Source organism: Leuciscus leuciscus, assembly GCF_965113295.1.
Source record: "Leuciscus leuciscus genome assembly, chromosome: 24".
Taxonomy (NCBI): Eukaryota; Metazoa; Chordata; class Actinopteri; order Cypriniformes; family Leuciscidae; genus Leuciscus; species Leuciscus leuciscus.
In genome coordinates this window covers 27780091-27807718 of record NC_138723.1, presented here as the reverse complement: position 1 = coordinate 27807718, position 27628 = coordinate 27780091, and the positions used below count along the sequence as shown (strand labels likewise).

The following is a 27628-nucleotide window of genomic DNA, read 5'->3' as shown; positions in this document are numbered from 1 at the left end:
AGGTGTCAGTCAAATTGTTTAGCTTAATTAAAATTCTTTATAGTTATTCAGGATTTATATTAATTGCAGTTTCATCTGATAAAGTGCATATCACATCTTCATTAACGCAAAATAAACACTTTCACATCAAACTTTTTTCTAATAGTTTTCTTGCAACAGTTCTTAGTACAAACAAGCAGACAAATGGAAACTGAGAAGCTTTTATTGAACGAAGCCTTATAATAATAGTCTGGAATAAACATAAACCTAAGAAAATAAATAAATCCTTTTATTTGATGTCTTGCAGAGTCTTTCTGCTTGCTCCATAATCTCAGTTTATTGTTTTGTTTTTTTAAATACAAGGACAAAATGATTGTTTCAGCTTTCAGTCCTTGGAAGTCACCTATTGAAGTTCATGGTAATTTGGCACGGGGTGCTTATGGAATGGGAGGGATGAAGATGAGGATGAAGAATATGTTCTTTACATTTCCCTCTATATTTTAGGTAAGCTTACTATTTCCTTTTGCAATAATTTAAAAATGCATAGGGTTCCATGCATGTCCTTTAATGTCCTCATGCTATCATGACTTTTCAATATGTCCCATTTCTGAGAGACATTTCTTGCACTTCTCTCTGTGATTTTTGTGCGTATTTAAAATTAAATTTTCATATTATTGAGGGGAAACCAAGCAGTTCAAGCGGTGTCATTTTAAGGCTCTATTAAAACCATCATCAACATGCCTCAGAAAATACATGCATGCAAATTGTTACCATGTAGTTGCTAAAAGCCTGCATTAAAAATAAAAAAATCTGCATTGATAGACCTGTCATACCTACAGAGTAAAGCAAACCTGTGCTTTGGTCAGGAGATACCTAGCTGCCAGTTTGCCCTCTTAACGCTATCAGCAGGATGTGAGCTTCCTGAAAAACAAGGGACGGAGGGATGGAAATGAAGTGAACGGATGGGGTGAGGTGGTTAAGACCGGCCCTGGAAGGCATCCAGGTTGAAGGCGGTGTCCAAGAACCGCTCCAGCTCCACGAGATGCGCCTTCTTGTTCCCTGTGGCAGGGGCAGCTGCAGGTTCTCGGCCGGCATACCTGAGAAGAAAGCAACGTAAGTGGGTACCAACTACAGATAAATGTTGCATGAGTGGATGGCACGAAAACTTATTCAGGTCACCACAAACTAAAAACAATTTCAATTAAATTTGAGATATTTTTAAATTAAATTAATTAATTCTTTATTTTTGCCTTGAGAAACTGAAGCCTATTTGTATGACCATACAAAATACAATACAATATGATACAGTAAATATAGCTAAACTTATAAATAAAATGAACTTTTATACTAAAACCAATTTTTTCAAAAGAAATTGCATGCATTTAAAGAAGAGAAACAATTTACAATGTAAATAATGATATATATTTTTCCCATTACAATAAGAAACTGAAGAAAATATTTATGAAAAGAGTGTCAATATTACTTGACACATGGCTTCATTTTCTTTACACCAAATTTAAATTCTTTTGATTTTGGAGTAAAATATATACAGGCTCTTGAGAGATTTGCCCCTTCAAATGCATCAACAAACACTAGTTACCAAACAGGACGGGTGTTGTTGAAGGTTCTGGTGATGCGTGGCTTGACATAGTCATAGTAGCCTTGATTCTTATGCTCTTCCTGGCACCACAGCAGCTGAGCCTGTGAATACTTCTCCGCCTCTGCTTTCACCAGGTCAAACGGGAATGGAGAGAGCTGGAAACAAAACATTCACAGTCAATCCAGGAATTAAGTGAAAATTATAAAGTGGTGTCTAAATGTTTAGGAAAGAAAGCCTAACTAGCATGGGGAAATAAATACAGAATACGACCCAATTAATAAACATGATAATGAAAGTGTGTGCCGGTACCTGCTCAATGCGGCTGATGGCTACTAAGTCCTCCAGGCCTCTGGTCTTTCGCTCTTTGGTGAGGTCGTAATAAACTTTCCCTGTGCAGAAGATGAGATGCTTCACTCCTGCTGAATTCTGTGACGCACTTCCCTCTTCTGGAATCAGACGTCTGAAGTGTGTGCCTGATCAAAACCAAACACAACAGACCATTACTACAACGTCATTTTTATGACATTTAAAACATTCCCAAGATTTCAAGCACACACACCTGGTAACATGTCGTCAAAACTTGACTTGGCCTCTGGGTGCCGTAGCAGCGATTTAGGTGTGAAGATAATGAGCTAGAGCAAACAGAAACAAAAAAAAAAATATTAAAAACAAGTTAGCTACACTTTTTGACTGTCCCACACTTTTCCATGGCCTGGATTTAGATGGATTTAAAAAAAATATATATATTTTAATTCAGATTTTAAAATGATGAAAGCCATTTTGACTGAATCACTAAAAAAAAGAAGCAATTTAAAAGAATGATTTGCTCAGAAAGTGGGCATGACTTGTAATAGCTGTCCAATTAAATATTTTAGAGAAAAAATATTTCTATTGCAAATATGATTTACCATGAATAATCCATGACTAATTTCAGACCTGGGGCCAGTTTCACAAAGATAGACTTTGACTATAGACTTAGATATAGTAGATAGTCAGACATCTAAATCAAACCGTTGCACAAAGCACTTAAGACTCTGACTATCTTAAGTAGGACTACACACTGCAATGCATTCTGGGTAAAATAAGACACTTTTCAAAACAAAAAACATGGCGGATCATGTAAGCGCATTCAACCGCTCAGTGCAGTTTACCCCAGCGGAAAATATGTGTTTGTTTGAGGAGTATAACAGTTACAAGGACATTTTACTTGGGAAATTTAGCGGAGAATGTAGTAACAAGAAGAAATGTTTAAATTATGAGCCATTTTCCCTTTTCTTTTGGCTGTTTGTAATGTAACTGATTGTTACTGCTGGTTGCCAAGGTAACAGAGTCTTAAACCTAAGTTGGTCTGGGGGTAAGTTAGCCTGGGGATAAGGTGTCTAATTTTTTTGGTCTAAATTAAGTCAGTCTTTATTTTTGTGAAACAGTCTAACTTGCATTAGACTAGTCTATGAGCAACCTTTAGACTTGTCTAACACTATAGACCGGTCTAAAATAGCTTTGTGAAAACAGCCCCTGTTAAGCAATTTTAAAATTCCCAGATATTTCCAGGTTTTTCCATCATGTGGAATACTTGTAGAGTTGATAAACAGAGTGAAATGTCTCTTACAGGCTTTCTGAAGGGTAGAAGGATCTGCCTCCGGAGAACATGGAAGTAGTTTGCAGGAGTTGAGCAGTTCACCACGATCCAGTTACAGTCAAAAAGCTGTCGGACCGCAAAGTCCTCTGTGATTTTCTGTGGCAAAAAAATAAGTATTAAAGGGATATTTCACTTTGAAATAAAATGTTGGTATGTTTTAGCTTACCTCAAGGGCATCCAAGATGTAGGTGTCTTTTTTTCCGCAGTAGTATCAATTTTGATAATTTTTGGTCAAACCGTTCTTGTCTGTCAGTCAAATAATGCAGGTCTATGGTCACCACCTCAAACAGCATGCACAGAGTCCAAATTAAAACAATTCCACATAGTCCAAATGAAACAATTCCCCATCGTAAGTACACATTGATTAGCCTGGTAATACCAGACTCTGCTACTTCACTTTGCTTCGTATACAGAGTCTGGCATAGCATAATAGAGAAGTGTTTTCTCTCTCGCGGGGGGGCGCTTGTCTGAAGTTTAAAATCATTGGTTACCCGTAAGCCAATCACATAACGTTTGGTTATGGCGTGTGTTATGCGCATGCTCAGCCGCATCTAACTTCCACTGTAAACGCATGTATGATGCAAAAACTAAACCATCGAGCGAAATACCGGAGTGAACATGGCTGTGAATGACTTTTGCAGATTATGTGAAGTAAATCTACGCATCCACGGTACAATCAGCGTCTACGTCACGGCTCTCAGCCCGCCCTCTGTTCGTTGATTGGCCCGGCTGTTTTCAGGCCGGTGGAAAACTGAAAGATAGGCTGCTAGCTCAGACTGACTACAGGAGCGAAATGAAATTAGCGGAAGTAGGAAGTCTGACGTAGTCAGGCTACACATTGATGGCCTAAGACACGAAACGAGCGGTTTGTGTGAGAAAACGAACAGTATTTATATCGTTGTTACCTCTTGAACACAGCCACGTCCAAGTGATCTGAGGGCGCAGGCGGGTATAGATATATACACTAGATGTCGCCTTGGCTACTGCAGTTCATTGGAACGAAACCACCGTCTTAGGCCATCAATGTGTACTTACGATGGGGAATTGTTTTAATTTGGACTCTGTGCATGCTCTTTGAGGTGGTGACCATCGACCTGCATTATATGACTGACAGACAAGAACGGTTTGACCTAAAAATATCAAAATTGAAACTACTGCGGAAAAAAAGACACCTACATCTTGGATGCCCTTGAGGTAAGCTAAAACATACCAAAATTTTATTTCAAAGTGAACTATCCCTTTAAGGATTTAGCTAGAATGATTTAAAAAATAAAAATAACAGGGCTTGGTGGAAAATTCTATGTATTCTACCGGGAAAACGTCAGGGTCATCATTGCACATCTGCAGGAATCTCTCTGGGCGGGCGGAGGAGTGCTCTGGTCCCTGGAAACAACAGCAAGAAAGCAATGAAAAAGGGAAATGATGGAAAGATGAAAGACCTGAGGTGGATTTAGGATGAAAAGACCTCACCATGCCCTCCATGCCATGAGGCAATAGCAGCACAATGCCGTTCTGTCGGACCCACTTGGCCTGGCCAGGGCAGATGAACTGGTCGATGATGCACTGCGCTGTGTTATGAAAGTCTCCAAACTGAGCCTCCCAGAGCACTAGAGCGTTCGGGCTCGCCATGGCAAAGCCAAGCTCAAAGCCTGCACACAATGAGACAGACCTGAGGACATGCTTGTTCAGTGGGCATAAAATGGTACACACCGCAGCTTATTCTGGGTTTGTTTGACCGATTTGATTTATACCCACCAAGAACCCCGTATTCTGACAGGGAGCTGTTGCACACAGTATAAGGAGCCTGGTTCTGGTCCATGTAGTTCATGGGAATGCAGGTCCGTTTGTCAACGTTCTGATCATGTAGCACATGGTGCCGATGACTGCGTGTCGATAAAAAAGGGAGACTGTGAAGTTGCTTTCAATTCAAGTTCAGTCAGAAGCAGGAGATGCAGCTATTCTCACCTGAAGGTCCCTCTCTCCACATCCTGACCACTGAGACGCACATGAATGCCTTCCTTTAGCAGAGAGCCCAAGGCCATGTATTCTCCCAGAGCCCAGTCCACTGAGCGGTTCTGCACCATCGCAGCTCTGCTCTTCAGGATACGGGACAGACCTTACAGGAAGACAGAGACAAAATGACTCAGGCTAATGATGCTGAGGCACAGATGCTAGCTTAACTTAAAAAATAAGTTTGAAGCTTGATTTGAGCAAAAGAAGCAACTTTATAATAACATTTTTGGCAGATTTTAGTGGTGATTTCTCACGTTTTTGGAAAACGTAGAGATTTAAGTCTTTCCCCATTAAAGTATATAGGAGCTGTAGTTGTATTACCAGAAACAGCCAGTTCCTGACGTGCTTTAGAAAGGACTTTGGGGTACAGGCGATCTGCCTTTTTGTAACTGTGTGAATGTGTATGCAGAAAGGGGAGTGGAAAGGTACCTCCGTGGATAGTGAAATCGTCCACAGGCACAGAAGAAGCCACTTGACCGATGTGACTGAGCATTTCCTCAGTGAGACCAGTGGACGGACAGCTCATGCTCTTAGGTTGACCGTCCAGAGTGAAGAAACCTGTAGAGTTAAGTACAAATGTCAAGTCAAGCAGATTTCAGAGTATACACACATACACAAGTGTCTTGGTGTTTAGGGACAGTGTACAATAACACAAACACACACCAGGCCAAGGTGAGTCAAGCCAGTGCTTGATGTGCATGATCTTCTCATCTTTAGAGCGATTATATGCCTCTTCACAGATCTTGTCATACTTGGCTATTTCCTCCTACAAGGACAGAAAGGCAACATAAAGTTAATGTAAATATTCACTTTAAGTCATTTCAGTAAGAAAGCATCTGACAAATATAGTCAATATTTCCTATTAATGTCATTGCTACTAGTGAAACGTTTGGGGTAGGTAAGATTTTTTTAATGTTTTTGAAAGAAATCTCTTTATGATAACAAAGCCTGAATTTATTTGTTCAAAAATACAGTAAAAACTGTAATATTGTGAAATATTATTACAATTTAAAATAACTGTTCTTTATTTCAACATATTAATGTTAAAAACTGTTGTGTTGCTTCATATTTTTGTATAAATGATTACACATTTTGTTTGAGGATTCTTTGATTAATCAATAAATTAATTAATAAACATTTTGTAACATTATACACATCTTTCCTGTCCCTTTTGATCAATTTAATATGTCCTTAAATTAAAGTATTCATTTCTTTTGAATAGTAGTGTATATATTCATATTAGCTGTAATATTTGTTCAATCTGACCTCATATTCCTGTCTGCTCACGGCTCCTTCAGCAATGAGCTTTTCAGCATATTTTTTCAGAACCGGTTTCTGTTTCTTTATCTGTTTGTACATTAACGGTTGAGTAAACATCGGCTCATCCATCTCGTTGTGGCCGTTTCGTCTGTAGCTCACCTATAGAGAAAAGTTGAATGATTGTGTCAAATGTGCTTTAGGTGTTGATACTAAGTTGGCAACATTCCCAGTTGAAAAAAATAAACAAATAAAGAGAGAGATTTCCTACCAGATCAACAACCACATCTTTATGAAAGGTGGCTCTCCATTCTGCAGCCACGTTACACACATACATCACGGCCTCAGGGTCGTCTGCGTTCACATGGAAGATGGGAGCGTTGACCACTCTGGCCACGTCGGTGGGGTACGGCGAGGAGCGTGCCATCCGAGGGTCAGTGGTGAAGCCAATCTATAGAGAGGGGAACAAAAGCTACTTAAATAAATGCAAACATTTACCTAAAAAAAAAAGTCAAACTCTCTCAGTGATTTCAGCCATTTTTAAAAATTACACCATTTTGTAAACTTTAACCACACTTCTCATAAAAACCCAAGACATGTCAATCATCCTGAACATGCAACCTTTAAGGAAATGGGAAAATGTATACATGTCATTCCTAAAAAACAAACACTTGTAGCACCTATAAAGCCATTTTTTGTATAAATTATAGAATATATACACTACCGTTCAATAGTTTAAGGCCAGTAATATTTATTTTGAAAATAAATGAATACTTTTATTCAGCAAGGACACATGAAATTGATCAAAAGTGACAGTAAAGACATTTATAATGTCACAAAAGATATCCATTTAAAATAAATGCTGTTTTTGAAGAATCCTGAACATTATAGTTTCCACAACAATATTAAGCTACACAACTGTTTTTAACATTGATAATGATAAGAAATGTTTATTCGATCAGCAAATCAGCATATTAGAATGAATTTTGAAGGATCATGTGACACTCAAGATCTGAAAATTCAGCTTTGCATCACAGGAATAAATTGTATATGAAAATATATTACAATAGAAACCGGTGGTATTACTATATCAAAATATTGTTGTTTTTACTGTATTTTTAATCAAATAAATGCAGTCTTGGTGAACATAAAAGACTTCTATCACAAACACAATTTTTTGTTACTGCCCCTCAACTTTTAAACGGTTGTATATAACCAATTTTTGCTTGAAAAGGTAATTCTCTGGTGAGAGTGTGAGAGAAACAGACCTGGTTGTTTACGACCACATGAATAGTACCATGGGTGGTGTAGGACGGCAGGTCACTAAGGTGAAATGTCTCGTAGACGATCCCCTGACCGGCAAAGGCTGCGTCTCCATGCAACAAGATGGACATCACCTTCAGAAACAAGGACACATTCTTCTTATTGACAACATGTCAATCATGTCTTGTTTTCTAATCACAAAAGATGATTTAAGGTGATTAAAACTGCTGACATAATACAACCTATCACACCGCAATGTGTTTGTCTTTGAGGGAGCCGTTTAATCTTTGTTTACAGGCCTCTTTATTTGTCCTTTCATTTAGTCCATTCCTTTAACTTTGAGGTCATCTATATACTAGCATGCTCCTTGACAAATTAAATGTTAAGATAATGTCAGCATTTAAAATTTACAGTAATACAGTTTTTTTTACAATCACTTTGTTACTATTTTCAGAACCTTGATGTCCTTTTTCACAACTCTAGACACAAAACTCACAACCAATGATCAAAATGCACATTTTTCAAAACTCCAACCCTTTTCTCAATTGCTTGGATACAATACACATAAAACTTAGATCATTTGTTCATTCAACAAAAATCACCTGTTCAATATGACACAACCTAACATCAAAGTACTACTATTTCAAAAGGCAATTCACACATTACATTTCAAATGAGTGTCTATTCATTTCCTTACAATGATCTAACTATCAATTGATACAACTGCTCAAAATGATAACTGTTGCATTACTCTTAATGCATAGTTGTATGGAAACAGAAATCTTCCATGTTTATTAAATCATGAAAGTTTCAAGATAACGAGATTCACTGTCACCAATTAGCGTGGAGCATGAACCAATCAGACTACAATATTCATGGATGTACTGTAGCCTAATATTTTATCATAATGCTTCATCAGACACTGTTGGTCCCAAATACTGTACCACCTTTTCAGACTATTTACAGTATTGACAGTACTGCACTGTATAGATAATCACTCCTGTTTTGTTTCTTACAGTACAAGCAAGCAAGTTGAGGAACACTGCATTTGATGTCTTTTCTTTTCTATTTCATAGCTAATTATTTTTGCTTTGATTCAAATAAACCTATGTTGTGATTGTACTGTAGTGTTTTGAATCAATATATTACAAACTTTGTTCAATGGTTCATGATTAAAGATGTATTTACTGTACATGTAGTACCATAATGAAACCTGTATCACCTATTTTGTTCTACAATATTTAATGATTGTACGAACAATGACACAGTGAAACTATCGGTTGCTTGTGTGTGGGTGATCTATAGTTATGTTTCAATGGTGTTTCACAGTAAATTGAACCAATGATTGTGCAAGTGCAAGATTTCTTTAAAGATGTGAATGCACAATGCAATGTTTTGAACATTAGACAGCCTGTGTTACAAGTGATAACCGTTTTGAGTTTTGTGTCTAGAGTTTCTGAGAATAGTAGCAAAGTGATTGTAAAAAAAATTGTAATATGTTGTTGGACACAAGTGTGAAAAAAAAAAATCTAAGTACAAATTCTTAGAACCACAAGGGATGTTCACACACACCCTATTGCCGTCAGAGTCCCCGCAGTAGAACTGCTCTGCCTTGGTCTTGCCCTGCACTACAGGGTCCACTGCCTCCAGGTGTGAAGGGTTGGCCATCAGGGATAGTGTGATGTGGCGTTCAGTGACCCGGTTGATCCGTCTGTGGTACATACCCAAATGATACTTCACGTCACCTGAGCCCTGAAGGAAAGTCACAGACAGAAACCGAAACATGAACAGGACTGACATGCCAAAAGCCAAGATTCTTTGCATGAGAGGAACATTGCATACATTACAGAGTTTACATTCTTTCATTTTCTTCAGAAATGAGAGAGAGGATGTTTTCACAGAAAGATTGCGTGCAGAGCTACTTAACTACAATTATGGTAATGATTCTGTAAAATATTACTGCACTAGTTGTTCCAGATTTGCCTCATTTGTCAAACATAACCACTTTAAAGTTGTCATGAAATGTTCTATTCTATTACTGTGAACAATTCATTTGTGTGAATGTAATTTTGTTTTACACCTTTTTTTGTCCTCATAATTCTTAATCAAAATGTCATAAATCAATCATTTGGTGAAATATTAGACTTCTCTCTCAGCTGATGCATGTCGGAGGAGTTCAATCATTTAATCTGCCCTTTCTTACAATCGACTGCAAGCTCACATTTAGCTGATCTGCCTCAATCAACAACTGATGATTTCCCTACATGTTTTTCTTTTTTGATAATATGTTTCACTTAAGACGCACGTCTCAATAAGGAATAAAAAAATCTGTCGCTTGTTATCTTTTATCACGCCTTTGAAAAAGAAGTGAAACATTTAGGTGTAAGGTTTCATAGCATAACAATAAATAGAAAGACATCGATTCACTAGACTAGACATGGTAAAAAGTAGCGGTGTAACGGTACACATATTCATACTGAATATTTTCGGTTCGGGTCTTTCAATTCGGTACGCATGAGTACTGAACAAATGTAGCATTGTTTTAACCACTGCACGTGTGAAACTTCTGTGCGCTGATATCAATATACTTTGATATTGCGAACGCATCTGGAAAAATAAAGGACACAAACTGAGCTCCTGCGAGAGTTGTCCAACCAAAGTTGTCCAAAACTTGAGAAATGCTGGATATTGAGAGCTTAAAACGAACTTATAAACATACCGTTTAAAGCGGCTTGCCCTCCTGTCAGATGTGTGTGCTGTTTAATACATTTGAGACCTGGTTCACTTTCATTATCGTTAGGTTATAACCTTATCAGCAAATGTTGGAAAGCCCTGCCAGTATTTTGAACCATGACTTCAAAACCAAGGTAAGTAACCGTAATTTTTGTGGTAAAATTGCTGAGATGGGACCTTAGGCCTGACAAAACAAATATTTCAGAGTTTGCAGACTGCTCTATAAATTCGTAAATTTTTTTAAATGCACTTTCTGTAAAGCTGCTTTGAGACAATATGTATTGTAAAAAGCGCTATACAAATAAATTTGAATTGAATTGAATTGAATCTACTTTTTTTCTAAGCTGTTTACGGAGTTGAACTGTGAAAGTGAAACGTCTGCTGAAGGAAATGATGGTGGCTTGAGAGATGATCACCTCATCCGCAGCTTCCAGCTTTGAATCAAACTGGCAGAAGATCTGCTCCAGCTCCTTACGGATCACATTAGCAAGCACATTCAGACGACCTCTGATGGAGAGCAGACAATTCAGACATGTTTCAATGGCCCTACATATGTACCCTGATGTACTTCCCCCATTTAAAATACATTATTCAGTATTTTGGTCCTCTACCTGTGTGGCATGCCCATAATAACATTCTCCACGCCATTCTCACTGGATTTGTCGATGATAGTTTTGAGTGCAGGAATGAGAGACTCGGATCCCTCCAGGCCGAAGCGTTTCTCTGACGACCACTTCCTCTGCAGGAACTCCTCAAATCTGACGGAACCACACAGCATTACAAAAACATCCTCTGACATACTAAGAAAATATGTTATTGCATATAACACAATCTCAAAGATGATGCAAGTTATGAACTTCCGTTTTCTTGCATTTTTTCAATGACTTTTAACCAACTGGTGTCAATTGTAGTGGATGTATGAAGTCAGTTGCCCTTTTATGAAAGGTTTTGCTTAAAGTATACCTGTGCTTAAATTATATGAATGGCAAACCATTCATTCAGGTCTCCAGAAAACTATGGCAAGGGGCAGACCTGGTTGAGCGGACCATACGGGCCAGTAGCGTCCTCTTCTCTTCCAGAGTAAACTGCATTACTCCTGGCTTCTCAAATTTCTGTCTGATCCACTGGCACTGCTCCAGGTCGTTGATAAACATGAACTCCACCCCGATGTGTTGACAGTAGGCCATCTGCATAGTGTAGCGACAAGTCATGTTTTTGCATGTTAAATATTTGAATACCTTTTTATGTAATGCAATGATACTCATACATCATTTATATTCAAATATCATTGCATTATATGTGTCTCAAGTGGGGATACACTTAGTTACGCACCTCTAAACGGCGGATGATTTCCCTGAGTGGAAGGGCACTTTCACTGCCCCCGATAAAGGTAGTGGTGGGAAGCCGGAAAACTTTATCCAGATCCGATTCTTCCAGTCCGTAGAAGCCTGACAGCAGACATGCAAACAAATGGATGGGGCAGGGGGTGGATAGGCAAGCGAAACAAAGCACCACAGCGGATCCAACCGACACACGGAAACACAGAAGACAAAATGGTATTGCATTAGAGGAAGCAGGGATGTGGAACAATTTTTATGACTTAAAAGTTTTATTAAAAACAAACAGTGTAAATAACAGCACATTCATGCACATAAGACACAGAAAATGTGGGAAAAAAAGGCTAAGCCAACAGTGTTAGCAGAGGGAAAAAGGAAAGATGGTGAAAAACAGATCTATTCCAGTCCAGTCCACTAGTACTAGGCGTAACGCATGCATGAGATGCTACAAATGGCAACATGCATTTTGAACAAACACATTTTACCTAGAAATGTGTTTCAGTGTGCAATTTAACTTCTTTTCTCATTGATTAATAAGCAATGTAAGCGTGTTTTGATTCGCAATCCATGAAGGAGTCATTACAATGAGTCTTGCATAGCAGATTGCTGTGACCTTTAATCTCAAGGTGCCAAAACACTGTTCATGCACAACGTGTACCATGAACTGTTCCTATTTATTTATCCACACAAAATATATAAAGAAATTTACCTTAAGGGCTGCAGGCATGTAAATATGATAACATGTTCTTGCAACACCAGTAAAACAAGATTACGGAAAACCAAGCGTAACGACAAGTGAACGAACAAAGATAAAACCGAGAATAAAGTGATGTTCTGGTCTCTAGATATGAGCATATGGCTCTGGATTTTGTTGCCTGTATATCTAATGAGTGATTATAATCAAGGTATTAATCAATATTTTTCCTTCTAAATATCGAATGAGTTGAATGACTTATCTAGGCTTGTGAGATTTTACTCTGTTTTAGAAGTTACCAGTGTGATTACTGAAATGTTCTTTTCATGTATTCTCTAATGTCTGTATTTGATATCTGAATGCAGTAACAGTGCTTGCTCATTTAGCCTGGCTTCCAGAAATGAATTATGGAATTTTTAACATGTCAATACATCCATCTGCTTTTCTAGGGTACCCTGACAACTATGGTCATTGAAGTCTAAAGTTTAAGGGCCCATTTCTCAATTAAAGCCTTACTTTCCATTCCTTGAGAGAAAGAATGCATTTTCTTGATGTTTTGAGAATACTCTCCTGTTTATAGTTAGAGCCTGGCCAAATCCAACCTTGGAAAAGCTGTATGTCGGTGTGTGTGTTAGTCTTTTTGGTTATAGGTTAAGGAACCACTGGCATTATGGGAGATTGACTGACTTGTTTGAGACAGACTGGCGCCCAGCAACCCAGATCTGCAAACTGGAAGGTCATGATGTGCCTAACTTCAGGGTCCGAGTGTCAGCTGCCTAATCGATGGAGATATGCTTCAGTCTATCTGTATATGTGTGGAATATTAGCATGTCTATCTATTTCTTAGACAATGAAAATCATTCAACCTGAAGCAAGGATGTACCTTAGACCTTGGTGAAGGGTATAACTGCTCTGATCTTTGTTACTGTAACAGGGCAGCCTACGAACTCCTGTGTGAGTCTTGAAGCTGACTTCTGCCTGATGAATAAAACTTTTCTTTAACTTATTATAATTATGACTCTTGTCTTAATTCATAATTTCTGGTTCTGAGTCTTTGACTGTAAATCCCCTTACATCATTCATTTCCGTGGAACAAACTATGTAGAACTATTACCTTGGTAATAGTGATGTTTATATTAACACAGGCACCACTATTACCATTACCAACAGGAATCAACCAAAGATGAATTTGGGAGAGTTTAATAGCATGTCACGGCCTTGAGCACTGAGGCTTAAACATGACATTCCAAGAGGATGAGGACATTATGTAAGAAACAGACCCTAGGCAAGGTTAATGAGGGGAATCGCCACATATGCCAGCTGGGGCTCTTGCGAGGACCAGAACATTGAAGTGCCACATAAATGTATTCCTGCTAAGAGTTGATGAATTTTTAAAGCTACATACCGAATAAAGGTATAAAAAGGGAAAGCTGTCCATGCAAACCAAAAAAGCATGGTCAAGTGTTCAGTTACTGACAGCTTCATTGGACTAGGCCTAAGGACCTAATTCGGATATGCAAAATCCACTAAATGCTAAAAAAAGAAAGTAAGGCTATGCAACTCTAAATGTATTTAATCACTGGGTTTTGATCAGGAAACTGGTGGGAGCTTCTAAAAAAAAATGCTATTAACTCAAGTGCACTAGCTAGTCCTCATACCTCCAGCTGTAAGGTGAGAAAATGAATGCCCCCGGCGTGGACGTGACCAATGTTACAAAGTGCTTTTTTTTTTTTTTTACTGACCTGAAATGAACCGAACCTGTGAGGTGTTCTGAGAAAAAGCACTGAGCGCAGCATTTCCACTGAATGAAACGCAAGAACAATGCAGTGCTGGAAAACTGATGGCCCTGACACTGTCAGGGAGAAAACTCACTCACCCCAGATAGTCAGGGCCGGCGCAAGTTCAACTGCCGCTCAAGGCAAAACAAGATCGTGGCGCCCCCACCCCACACTCACCATTTAGGTACAATCTTTAAGATGCGAACGTATGAAGATTTTATTTATTTATAAAATTACATTAAAATAAAAATGTGCAAGCATGTTTTTGGATTTTTTTTTCCATTCTGCAAACTAAAAAACAAAAAAAAACTAAAAAAACAAGTAGCCTACTAGCTACAGCTGCAAATAGCCAACAAATTCTGTATTTAAATAAATAGTGCAGGTCCTACAGAATATAAACTAAATGCACACGACTTAGCTTACACAAACACATAGGCTACACACAGCAAAAACATTATGTCTATGTGAACGAGGCGATTGCCTGAGTCATGAGATAAAGGAGGATCTGCACGCTGCTCAATACAGCCGGAGGAATAATCGGAAAACACTGGTTTATTTTTATTTATCTTAGCCTATTGTTTTTGCTATAGCGCATATTTAATACGATTAATCTCCACTCTGTCGACAATATAATGGTGTCCAATCATCAGGCTCAAATCAGGAGTCCTTTAAAATGATCATTAAACCAGTGTTAATTTTGACTTCAATCCATTCAACAGCCGACGTTCAGTTTGCTTCTTATTTATTAAATGCAGGCAATTGGGTGATAACACATTGATTAAAATTAAGACATTTATTTTTTACAAAACTAAGTTCACTTTAAAAAGGAAGGCTTTGTACAAAACAGAACTCAATCATGTCTGCCAGCATAGTGCACATCTTATGATGTAGCCTATCTTACTTATGCTGTTCACATTTCATATTTTATTTTATTTTTATATTATAGGCTAATATTTAGACAAATATAAATAGGCTGCGCTTTCTTTAACCCTCTGGCTGACGAACAGCCGGTGGTTTCTGGTGGATGTTTTCCTCATGACAGCAGAAACGACTTAAAATACTGTCATTTTGGCCATACAGATAAGTGTAGAAAAGTCATTATGAACTATAAATGGTCTACTTTTATTTGTGTACACTCACAATAACAACAAAACCTTGTGCTTTTGTAAAATAAAGAAAATAAACAGTGCGCTTTCAGCTCTATCTCTGCAAAAATATTTCTGAAACGCCTCAAAAATGAACTAAACTCCACGAATAGTTAGCATGAAGCATAGCCTACGTCTAAAGAAACCTTGAAATGTCTACTTTTAAATAAAATAATTCAAATTTAAAACAAATATTGTCCAGCAATGTCCTGTACGAAACTAAAGAGATGCACAGTTTCTCCTGGCTCAGATAATTATTGTTAATGTGATCGTGTTGGATCAAACTCACGCTATATGCAAAATGGTAAGCTCTCCAAACAATTCATGCCCATCAACATCCCGCGCGTTTTTAAAGTTAGAATAGGCTAACTAATGGTGTGAAACAATTGTTGTTGATAGAAGTGCGATTATACCAAAGAATGTAAAAAAAATTTAAATAATAATCTCTCTCTTGTCGCCCTGACATAAATTTTCATGACACAAGGAACCTGAAGATCAGGAATAACGACATTTGATGAGCTATTATGATCTTGTTTGAGGCATTCTGATGGTTCACATTTCTCAAATTGTTGTGTTGACTGTTTTGATGGAAAACCAAAATAGAGCAACTGCTATTCACAGCCACCAGAAAAGCAATCACCAGCCTAGGCATTACCAGTGCAACAAAAGAGCCTCTGTGAGAGGATATGAAAAAGGCAACGTGAGAAAGAGGAACTACAACTTGACACTAGATGAGACGAGTGCTACACTGACCAACACACCTCTGTGTGTCAAGAGTGAGACATGAGCAAACATTATTTACAATGGGCAAAGCCAGAGGCCAGGATATGCAGTGATAAGGTACAAACTGATTCAAAACATAATTTGGCAGCATTTTTGGCATCATTTATATATATATATATATATATATATATATATATATATATATATATACACACACACTACCGTTCAAAAGTTTGGGGTCAGAAAGATTTTTAATCTTTTTAAAAGAAGTATCTTCTGCTCACTAAGGCTGCATTTATTTGATTAAAAATACAAACAAAAACAGTAATATTGTGAAATATTATTCCAATTTAAAACAGCTGTTTTCTATGTGAATATACAGTAAAGTGTCATTTATTCCTGTGATCAAAGCTGAATTTTCAGCATCATTACTCCAGTGTCACATGATCCTTCAGAAATCATTCTAATATGATGATTTGATGCTCAAGAAACATTTATGATTATTATCAATGTTGAAAACAGTTACTTACATTTTTATTTCATGATGAATAGAAAGTTCAAAAGAACAGCATTTATCTGAAATCTAAAGCTTTTGTAACAGTAAACACTACCGTTCAAAAGTTTGGGGTCAGTAAGAATTTTATTTTTATTTTTGGGGGAAATAAATAAAACAAATCAATACTTTTATTCATCAAGGATGAGTTAAACTGATCAAAAGTTACAGTAAAAGACAGTAAAGTTACAGTAAAAATAAATGCTGTTCTTTTGAACTTTCTATTCATCAAAGAATCCTGAAAAAGGTATCACAGTTTCCACAAAAATAAGAAGCAGCACAACTGTTTTCAACATTGATAATAAGAAATGCTTCTTGAGCAGCAAATTAGAATGATTTCTGAAGCATCATGTGACACTGAAGAGTAATGACGTTGAAAATTTAGGAATAAATTGCATTTTAAAATGTATTAAAATAGGAAACAGTTACTTTGAATTGTAATAATATATCCATATTATTGTTTTACTGCATTTTTGCTCAAATAAATGCAGCATTGGTGAGCATAAAAGACTTCTTTAAAAAAAAGTAAAAAAATGTAACAACACAAAACTTTAGAACAGTAGTGTATATAAATATAAAAGTCCATTTAATAAATGCGTAATTTCACCTAATATATGTGTGTGCTATATGCATATTTGGACTTATTAGAGTATTGCTCTATTGTGATCAAATGAGCATTGGCAGCCAGGTTTTGGAACAAGGCCATCGTGTCCAATATCACACAATTCCCAGGTAATGTTTATATTATGCTGAACCTGCACACAAACAACACTCACTGCTGAGTGTTTAAATTTTACCCATTGCAAATATTCAAACAGGTCTGGACCACATGCATGCTTCAGGTAAGGGTGGAGTGTTAGACAGCACATAAACAAGCCATGCCACATAAAAGATTCAATCTCTCTCCAACGCCCGATCAAAACCTCACCAAGTTTATCAGAGGATGTGATTATATCTGCAGGGACACACGAATCGAGATCTGCATCCATTATTCCGAGAGGATCCAGCTGTGCAACGTGGTGCCCTCGAATCTGCAGGGATTTCCAGGAAAAAGACAGAGATATAGAAGAAGGAAAAGTGGAGAGGGAAGGACCGTAGCCCAAAGATTAGTATGGACAGTTGAGGAGGTGAGATTGGGACAGATAGAGAGTGAGAGACGACAGAAGAGCAGGGACAGAGGGACACAGAGCAATGTTAACACACTGAATGAGCACTCTTGCAATCACACTGAACACCACAGGCAGTTCTCACCAGATTGATGGAACCCGATAGATACCGGGGCATTGTCAAAATTTACACAACTGATGCCCAATGGGTCAAGTTTGGCTATACGATGACCTCTGACCTGTGAACAAGGCAACAGCACTTACAAGCTAACAGAGGAGTGCAATCACAGATTAACTGTCCTTCTTAAGGCATTTATATATTAATATTAAAAGGGACCTAGCTTTTGAATGAATAAAATTAGCCAAGATATTTCACTTAAAAAAAAATATGTGAGGGACGAGGATATATTCCATTCAATTCTGTGGAGCTTTACAGATTGTGTTTGAGGATCATCTACTTTATCCAAAGTTTTAGGCCAGAAATATATTATTGTAACGTGGAAAGTTTGGAAGGAAGGGCATTGTATTTGGGCAGTGCTGACATTCACTACCAGCCAAAGGGAACACTGACTTGTTCTTTAACCCTTTACAAAGTTTAGAATAACAGTTGAGTCATCAAACAGTGAAATAACACAAAATGTAGACTATCATTCAAGAGTTTGGGCATGGTAAGATTTTTTTTATATTTTTGAAAGAAGCCTTTTATGCTCACAAAGACTGCCTTTATTTGATCAGAAATACAGTAAAAACTGTAATATTCTTCTGAAATATTACTACAATAAAATTATTCTTTCTATTTTAATATATTTTAAAATGTAATTTATTCCTGTGATGGCAAAGACTTCAATGTCACACGAACTGTGATCCATCTTTGAAGAATATAACGTTTTGAAGGGTGTGGATTCTGGAATCCACTGCTGCTTCAATGTATATCTAATGAGTGATTATAATCAAGGTATTAATCAATATTTTACCTTCTAAATATCAAATGAGTTGAATGACTACTTGTGAGATTTTACTCTGTTATAGAAGTTACCAGTGTGATTACTGAAATGTTCTTTTCATGTATTCTCTAATGTCTGTATTTGATATCTGAATGCAGTAACAGTGCTTGCTCATTTAGCCCGGCTTCCAGAAATGAAATTTGTTTGAGAAAGTGTGTTAAAACATCTATCTGTTCTTCTAGCTCACTATGATGACTATAGGTCACAAGGGTCATTGCAACCAATAGTTTAAGTGACCATTTCTTTGCTTAAGCTTTACTTTACTGCGTTACACTAAAGTGTCCTTTTCTTGAGAACTGTGTTATATTAAAGTGTCATCTCCTTGAGAGAAAGAACTACTCAGACTATCTGTATATGTGTGGAAAATTACTATGTTTATCTATTTCTTAGCCAATCAGAAACTGCAACCTGAAGCAAGGACGTACCTTAGACCTAGGGGAAGGGTATAATTGTTGTGATCTTTGTTACTGTAAGCAGAGCGGCCTACAAACTCCTGTGTGAATCTTGAAGCTGACTTCTGCCTGATGAAACTGCAAACTATCTTCATTAAAACTTTTCTTTAATTTATTATAATTCTGACTCTTGTCTTAATTAATCATTTCTGGTTCTGGGTCTTTGACTGTAAATCCCCATACAGTTTAAAAGAACATTTATTTGCCTTTATTTGATTGAAATCTTTTGTAACATAATAAAATGTCTTTACTGTCACTTTTGATCAATTTAATGTGTCCTTGCTTAACTGAACTTACTGAACCCAAACCTTTGAACGACAGTGTGAATACATAAATTATAAGTATAACATATACTATGTTGAGGGGAAAACATGTAGCAGTTAAAGGGTCATTTACTCCAAACTTTATACCTGGTAGGCACGGATGAGGGACTGCACGGCAAGGTGGTCTTCCACCAGTTTTTCCACATTGGGCTGAGCTCCAACCAGCGCCTGGGCCTGAGAGAGTCCTGAGAGACTCAACCCCACTGGAGGTGGACTTTGGTAGGCAGTGCCAGGGGGAGCGCCTGAGTTAGCGTTACGGAAAAAGATGTCCCATGACTGTTGAGAAATGAGCACAGGAAGAGATTAAGAAAGAGAACAATAACAATGTCAACAAGAGAGAACCAATGAAACATTAATAACTGATTATGTTGTAGTCAATGTACGCTTTGTCCTGTGAGCTTTTTGCTTTTCTATGCATTTTTGTTTTGTTTAGTAAAATAAAACCTGTAGCTGAAGTCAGATAAATACCTTAACCAAGTTTAGAGCTTTGTTCTTCCCACATTAAATATTTTTCTCATATTTTGATGGTTTAATTGAACGTGTAGGGTCATTAGAAATTGCCGGACCTTTCTGGAAATTAACATTTGAACTCTCTCTTGTGAAACTAGCACCATCATTCGAGACGCAAGTCTTACCTAAGCAATCCTAATCTACATCTTTTTCCCCTTGACCCCCCCATTCCCCCTTTCCCTCTTTCTATCATGCTGAGATCATCTGAAATTCACCCAAAAATCTATATGGTTTAATGTGAATAATTATCATACAGTATTACACGTTTGGTATCATTTGAAATGTCTCAGTGCGACTGGTACAAAGGTCTCATTCCCAAAGAAGTAAAACAAAAAGGTAATAAGGTTTTTAAGAGTTTAGAAAAAACTGGCACACAAAGGAGTAGGGTTGGGCATCGAGAACCGGTTCCAACTGGGAACCGTTTAAAAAATAACGATGCCATTGGAATCGTTTAGAAAATTTGTTTTCGATTCCGATCATCGGTTCCAAACGCGCAAGTTTTGGTTTCCATAGTGGCCACTGGATTTCCGGAAGTGCTTGCCGCGCCCGCTTGTTCTGTTGCAGGCATGGAGCACGGTAAGCGGCGCTCAAAAGTGTGGCTTTATTTCACCTTAAAAAAGCCTGGGTCGGCAGAGTGCAACACATGTGACAAACTTATTTCTTGCACGGGCGGATGCACTACAAATATGACTAAACACCTAACGTTACGCCTGCATGGTGTACAAAATTTACAAGGAGTGTAGCGTGTTCGACATATGTCCACTGTCTCTGAGCGCTGGTCCACTGTCTCGTCCTCCTCAGGCAACCCTGCGCGACCAACGTTAGTAACGTTGCCAGGATCGAGTGCAAAATAATTAATCTGTAATGTTTTTTATTTTGAATAGAAATCATCACTAATAAAGCGTCATTCACGTCTTCTCCGGTTTATTTGTGTTCACATACATGCAATAAACAGCATCCGCCAGGGCTCTTAATCCAATGGTGCGCATATTTGGAGAAATAATGATTTATCATCACATGTTTGTAAAATGATTCGCGTCAGTTTATGATATCAGCGCTCTCTCATTCGCTGTACAGCTGTCAATCATCTCACGTGGACCAACGTGATATGAGGTATTTTTTTTTAAATGAATAGAGAATGTTTATAGTATACGTGCTAAGCAAGGTAGCTATTAGCTGCATATAAAATGCTAAATATAACATATTTCAACATCTTTTTTTTTTTACTTAAAACCATTTTAAACCGCGACCGGAATATGATACAAATCAATGGTGTTTTAAAGTGAGCTTTTATACATTGAGTTAGTTATGTCCAGAGAGTCCAGACCAGGGTGCAAGTTCTGCATAAATCTGTTTTTTGGTCTGGTGCAGAGGCATTCCTAATTTTCTCCCACGTGGGCTGCAGCTCCCAAAACTAAAACTAAATCAAAATAAAATGTTCCTCTGTGAAATGAGCCTGTGACAGGTTTTGACTCCACCCCTCAAAGAATCGGAATCGTGAATCGAAAAGAACCGAAATCGAAATGAAGAATCGGAATCGGAATCAGAATCGTTCAAATCAAAACGATGCCCAACCCTACAAAGGAGGGTGGGTCTTCCAGGCAAATGGCCTCCTGCTCTCGAAAGATGTAAACTCCGAATGCAAATTGTCATTGTTGTTAGCAAATGTTTCCATGTGAAAATAAGTTTCTGTCTATATAATGAAATGCAACAAGATACTCAGGGTGATTCTGTAACTCAGATCAGCCCATAATGTTGAAGGATCATGTATCAAGCATCATGTATTTTTCTAAATGTCAGGGTTTAGCCTACATCTTTTACTCTTTATCTCTGAGCATATTGATGTTATTGTATTGATTATCTTTGAACTGATTATGAAATTGGCATGATACATTTACCTGACATAATAAATTGTAAACATCTGATTTTATTCTAACTGACTCTGACATTATTTTCAGTAAAGAGTTAGAAAGAACAGTCAAACATTCGCTCACATTTAATGATGCACTGATATCATTAAAACCTTTTCATTTATGGAGTCAGATGAAATAACGAGAAAATACATACGAAAAAATGTATTTAATTTAATCAAATTACTTTGCCACGAGGAAAGACAGTAACGCGCAGAAAACCTTCACCCGCTGACCGGATGCCTCCTTCGGGCCGATTGTGTCGGGCTTACAAAATAAAATTTTAAACAAGTAAAAGCCGCTGACTAGCAGTATTGGTGTCTTGCATAATCACACAGGAACATAATCTGACTCATCAATCTGGTTCATCTTCCAAAGTCTCCAGTACAGACGGGAACTGCAGTCACATCTGAGTAAACTGTGGGAAGGGGCCAAATTTCAGTAAACTGCTTTTCAGAGGAACAAAACTTCACTGGATAAGCTGGATGTTTAATTGCATAACCGAAGACTTTAGATGCAATCATTTGAAAAGATTTAGGTTCATGTAGGGACAGAAAAGAAGAGCGGTTTGAACCCTAGACCACATCTGACCTGGTTCTGCACATGAGGGCTTGCTTACTTACTGACACATCAGGTCACTGTGATTCAATGACATCACAAAGGACATCATACTAACCTGTTAATTGTCTCATAGGCTTTCCTGCTTTGAGGAGCTAAAGAGCTCAGTGTGTTAAATTGAGAGAGGCGGTGGTGTACCGTCCCGCAGTAGGGCACATGAGGGAAGTCTGTACTGTAGTGTCACACTACTATGCACTTTCTTTATAGATTTTATGTTACTTCTGTCAACAATAAACAACTTTCACAGAGGTCTGCATTTTGCTTTCTTCATATCTGCCTGCCTATTTGAATCACTTGTGTACTTTACTTTTACTGTCACTCAGTACTCAAAAAAGCTCATTTATATAAATATCATGAACAACAACCACTGTCTATGCATCTGAAGGTATGCTGAAGTGTGTCGTTCAAAGACTGAAAAGATACAGACCTAAATGAAAGGGTAACGCAGCGCAGCAGGTTTAACCACTGCACAGACTTAGCATGTTTCAGTATGATACATTCATATAACATTTAGTTCCACTTTGAGAACATCCTGGAAACCAGATAAGGGCATGTGACATGGAAAAGAAAAGTCTTACGTAACAGCCCTGCAAAGCTAAGCTTACTGTCTGAGTGGGGAACCAAAGTCACATTATGAAACGTGGATGTCCTCAAGCGTAACCTTGGAGATCAAAGAAGTTCCTCTTCGGTTTACCTTCAAACTAGAGAAATAAATCTGTCCAATTCACAAATAAATCTTTCAGGCTGGCTTGTGAACTGAATCGAGGGAATCATTTCTAAAGATCAGACTCAAATATTAACATTTCATTCACAAATTAAACCACTGCTACATTAACTTTCATGAACCGGTCAAGGAGAATTAAGCCGGATGTCAAGATTTTCCAGAAAATTCAAAGTCATATGGGCTACTACTTTTATGATGCTTTTTGCATTTTGTCCTCAATTTTTGTATCCCTCAAATGAAAGAAATATAGGTTTGTATTACAATAACATAAAAACTGCTCCAACACTGAAACAACTACCCACTTCACCTTTAAACTGACTTAAAGGAAAGTAATGAATTCATCATTCACAATATAAACATGAATGCGTATTATGAAAGTAAACAGGGTGAATTTTGATTTCATGTGGATTTTAAAGTCACCATGAAATAAAAATGGACAATTATTTTTTATGGAATATTGCAGTATTTATAATGAATGATTTATATGTGCAAATTTTTTTTTTATTGTATTAATGTTCCCTCGTAATCTTTAATCAAAATAACTTCCCCTCCATCTTGCAGTGACATCATCTCTTCTTTGATGACGCGTTTAATGGCGTGAGGGCGGGACAACCTGTCACTCACAAGAGATCCACCAATAGGAAACGACAACGATCCAGTGAACTCCCATTGGACAAAATCAAGTCCTCCCTTACATTTTTTTCTGTTTGAGAAGCTGTTTCACTTCGATATACATCAGAATAAGGGAAGAAAGAACTATCCCAATTTCGGTTTCATGTCGACTTTAAGCATCATAACCGTGGGATTGTGCTTTGATCCATCCACAAATGACTGGACCAAAAGCAGCCAGAATTTCTTCACAAAATCCTCTCCGCTGAAAGCCGATGTCTTACCTTGTGCACACTCTTGGGGTTCTCCAGCCACGCGTAGTACATCTCCTCCACATAGTTGGAGCTTGTCCCGTTAAGAAAAGGCTCAGCGGCGACAGGGGCCGTGTAGCACCTAAAGGGCTGAAACGTCCTTAGGGCCCCGGGTGCCACTGCTGTCCTGTGCTGTGAGAAACTTTGAGAGGCTGTGAGCGGCCGCAGCCGTGCAGCGCAAGTCCTTAAGCGATGCATCGCAGTCTTTAAAACAGCTCCACCGCCTCTCCAAACCGACCAGGAGAAAGAAAGCTCCCCACAGCACTGAATCCAACAGATCCTAGATGTGTTCCTTTGATAAAGGTGGTTGTCCTCCTACTTGTCCACTCAAGGCCTGTTCGAAATCCTGCCCGTCCCAGGAAGCTGAAGAAAACACCAAATGAAGCATGTCAGTAAAAAATGGAAAAGATGACATTTTAGCAACAGCAAATGTTAAGAAATTAACAGCATGCTTTTGTGCCCTTTTCCTCACCATCCATTTGCGAGCTGTCCTTTAATTTATGAAAAAGACTGATTATATGCATGCATATGCATTTTTTAACCCTGAAACAGTCTAAATGACATCCACATCTCGAAACGTTCAAACCCTGCATAAACAAGACACTTGAACTCAGGTTGCATGAGAGAGGCTTTACAGTAAATCACTTAATGGAAACACAAACTAAAAATACCGCTTTGAGAATAAGGTGCCAAAACATTCCTTGTCAAGTAACAGTGGGAAGTCAAATTAGCTAGAGGAAATCATTACAAAAATGGTTCTTATAATAATGAACGGCAGATGTTAACTTTTGATGACTGAGGGCTCTTCTTACCCTATAAGCCGAAAAAACAGGGCATGAAATTTAGATATATAGAGCGCAAGAGTCACAATTAAGTTATAAAATAAGAGTTTAATCTGTTGGCAACAGAAAATGTCTGGCACACCGGCTAGCATCCGCTAACTCGAGCTAATAACAAAACTCTCCATAAAACCTTCAAACGTCCTTTTAAACTGCCCCATGCATCAGTGGAAGATGATAAAACAGCACGTTATACAGCTTTAATAACAAAAAACACCACTAAATGTGTCAAATAAAAGAGTTTTCTCTTCAGTACCGGTGAGGTTGCTGACTGATGCAGGAGTGACTCGCTAACGCCTTACTGACAGGAACATTAAAACGTGAAAAGGCGATGCGAAAACATAGATAAAAGCGATTCAAATACTTACTCTCTGAGCAGGATCTTTTTTAAAGTGTAGTTTAATTTCATAAAATACAAAAATAAACAGAGACCGAGTGAGATATATCAGGAGCAGGATGTGTCTCGTGGCGGCTCTCGTTCAGATAAATGAGTCGCTCGTTTCTAGGCAGCGCGAGCACGAGCGCGCATGACGTCAGGAGCACGACGCAAAGAGCTGCGGGTACTCTTTTTCCCTTGATGATGATGATGATGATGATGCAATTATTTATTTTATTATGTACCACATACACAACAATAAGCGGGGTTTTAGCAAGACAAATAACAAAAGCCTATATACAAACCTTTTGGTATATCTAAAAAAAAAAAAAGAAGAAGAAAAAAAGAAAAAACCTGCAACGTAATGTTTCAAAAGCACTTAAATGTAGCATTTTTTCTTCTTCTGGCAGTTGTTCATAATAAAAATAACAATAAAAATAATCAAATGTTTATTTTCTTCTGATTTAAAAACTTTATTAAAAATCAACATAGTACCGCAGTTAGGCTATACAATGTTTTTTGGACAAGTACCATGCAGTAGCTAATATAATATTCTTAGAAGTACACTGGAATATTCTACCATGTACGAATATTCTTCCAAAACCATGATTTTTTTTAATATGGAGATTTCATAACCAGTCAATCATTCATAACGACATATTACCATTTCAGATAATTAGGTCTACTATACTGTGGTACCAGTAGCCTACTTGTTGTAAGGGTTTTGTGGATGTTCTTCAGCAAATTTGTTCCTGTATCAGAAACACACATACACAAATAAAGGCAAATTACAGATCAATGTAATTTTCTGGAAGACTTCAGGAAAAAGTTCACAAGTGATTCAAATAGGCAGGCAGATATGAAGAAAGCAAAATGCAGACTTCTGCGAAAGTTGTTTATTGTAGATAGAAGTAACATAAAATCTATAAAGAAAGTGCATAGTAGTGTTACACTAAGCTTCATGGATCAGGACAGGTTTTTGACCTTTAAACTCTTTAAAAGATCCATTTTGTCCTTTGTTTTGAAACATTATTTTAACTGATTCATTAAAAGCATACATAAACTAACTTTACAAAGCATATAAAGTACTACAATATTGAGAAAAAACATTAAGACTGGATGAGAAGTTGAATTATACTGCAAGACTGCATGCTATAACATTGATAACCAGAACTTTTCCTTAATCTGAAATGATCAGCATGCAAACAGTAATTGTTGATTCAATTGAGCAGAGTAAAAAGTTGCTACCTTAAATTTAAGTACAATCAACTTAGATTTTTAAGTCATTTCAACTTAAACTGATTTATAAAAAAAAAAAAAGTAGTGGAATCTTGTATAACTTATAAACGAAAGTAGAAAATTACTCAACTTATTTTGACGAGTTAAAGCAATGTAAAACATCATACAATGTTTTACAGTAACTAGACAACTAGTGCAAAAAACAGTTTGTACTGTGCGTTTACACCACAGTTCCTTAACTGAATTCAAACTGATCATTTTTAGTGACTCAACACTTTAAAGTATGCATGACTGGCACAGTTGTGCAATAAATTCACATGCTGTTTTCTCATATCTTATCAGCCGTCGGCTAGACCTCCCTGCTCATTCAGATAACGCCCATACGCTTGTTAGCAAGACCACAATGTCAGCAGAACAGAAGAGTTCTTTCATAATGATTTCATTTGGCTTTGTATATTGTAGATATATAAACCACTACATGGGTTTTGACAGTCTTTTTATTGATAATACTGATAACATCTTAATACATTTCTTATAGCACACATAGAGAGAAAAAGAGGGAGAGCACATTGGAAGAACAGGTATGAATATTAATGAGAAGAATCAGGAGAAACAAAGATTTAATAATCTAACTTTTTCGTAACTGAATAAAATCCACATTGCAGGATTTGAGGTTACATACAAAAAAAAAAAAAAAAAAAAAACTGCAAAGTTGGAAGGCTCATCTTTAGAGAACTGTGAAGCCATTAGATTAAAGATTAAAAAAGACATTGGGAGAAAATGTGAATACTATAAATTGATCGCTATTGGCTTGATGTTGTAAGAGCAGCAATGCGTCACCACTAGAGAAACACAACACTGGTTCACTCTTTCACATATGAGTAACACTCAAA

At 37.4% G+C, this 27628-nt stretch overlaps 1 protein-coding gene across 2 annotated transcripts; it reads right to left on the bottom strand.

Moving 5' to 3' along the window:
* Positions 1-11: 11 nt before the first annotated feature.
* Positions 12-25642, bottom strand: ogdhb (oxoglutarate dehydrogenase b). 2 transcript variants are annotated; one of them, XM_082157958.1, is made up of 23 exons: positions 25489-25642; positions 24255-24627; positions 19687-19875; positions 17966-18059; positions 11817-11932; positions 11517-11671; positions 11096-11242; positions 10901-10991; positions 9324-9503; positions 7757-7885; positions 6760-6939; positions 6498-6650; positions 5895-5997; positions 5661-5789; positions 5184-5334; positions 4974-5101; positions 4689-4867; positions 4530-4601; positions 3189-3314; positions 2139-2211; positions 1889-2052; positions 1580-1734; positions 12-1076 (listed from the first exon to the last, which is right to left on the bottom strand). In XM_082157958.1, exons 2-23 carry the CDS (start codon positions 24477-24479, stop codon positions 956-958), a joined length of 3060 nt encoding a protein of 1019 aa, XP_082014084.1. In that variant the 5' UTR covers positions 24480-24627; positions 25489-25642; the 3' UTR covers positions 12-955. The 2 variants fall into 2 exon arrangements, with proteins under 2 accessions (XP_082014084.1, XP_082014083.1); XM_082157957.1 differs by lacking the exon at positions 17966-18059 and adding an exon at positions 17643-17745.
* Between the last annotated feature and the right edge of the window lie 1986 nt (positions 25643-27628).

Bases quoted from the DNA above. Each gene is read 5' to 3' on its own strand.
- ogdhb (XM_082157957.1), bottom strand. From the start codon at position 24,479: ATGCATCGCTTAAGGACTTGCGCTGCACGGCTGCGGCCGCTCACAGCC. The intron at 11,243-11,516 runs GTCTGCCCCTTG...TGGTTCCGTCAG, and splicing joins CGTATGGTCCGCTCAACCAG to ATTTGAGGAGTTCCTGCAGA. The intron at 5,998-6,497 runs GTCAGATTGAAC...CTGTCCTTGTAG, and splicing joins TGAGCAGACAGGAATATGAG to GAGGAAATAGCCAAGTATGA.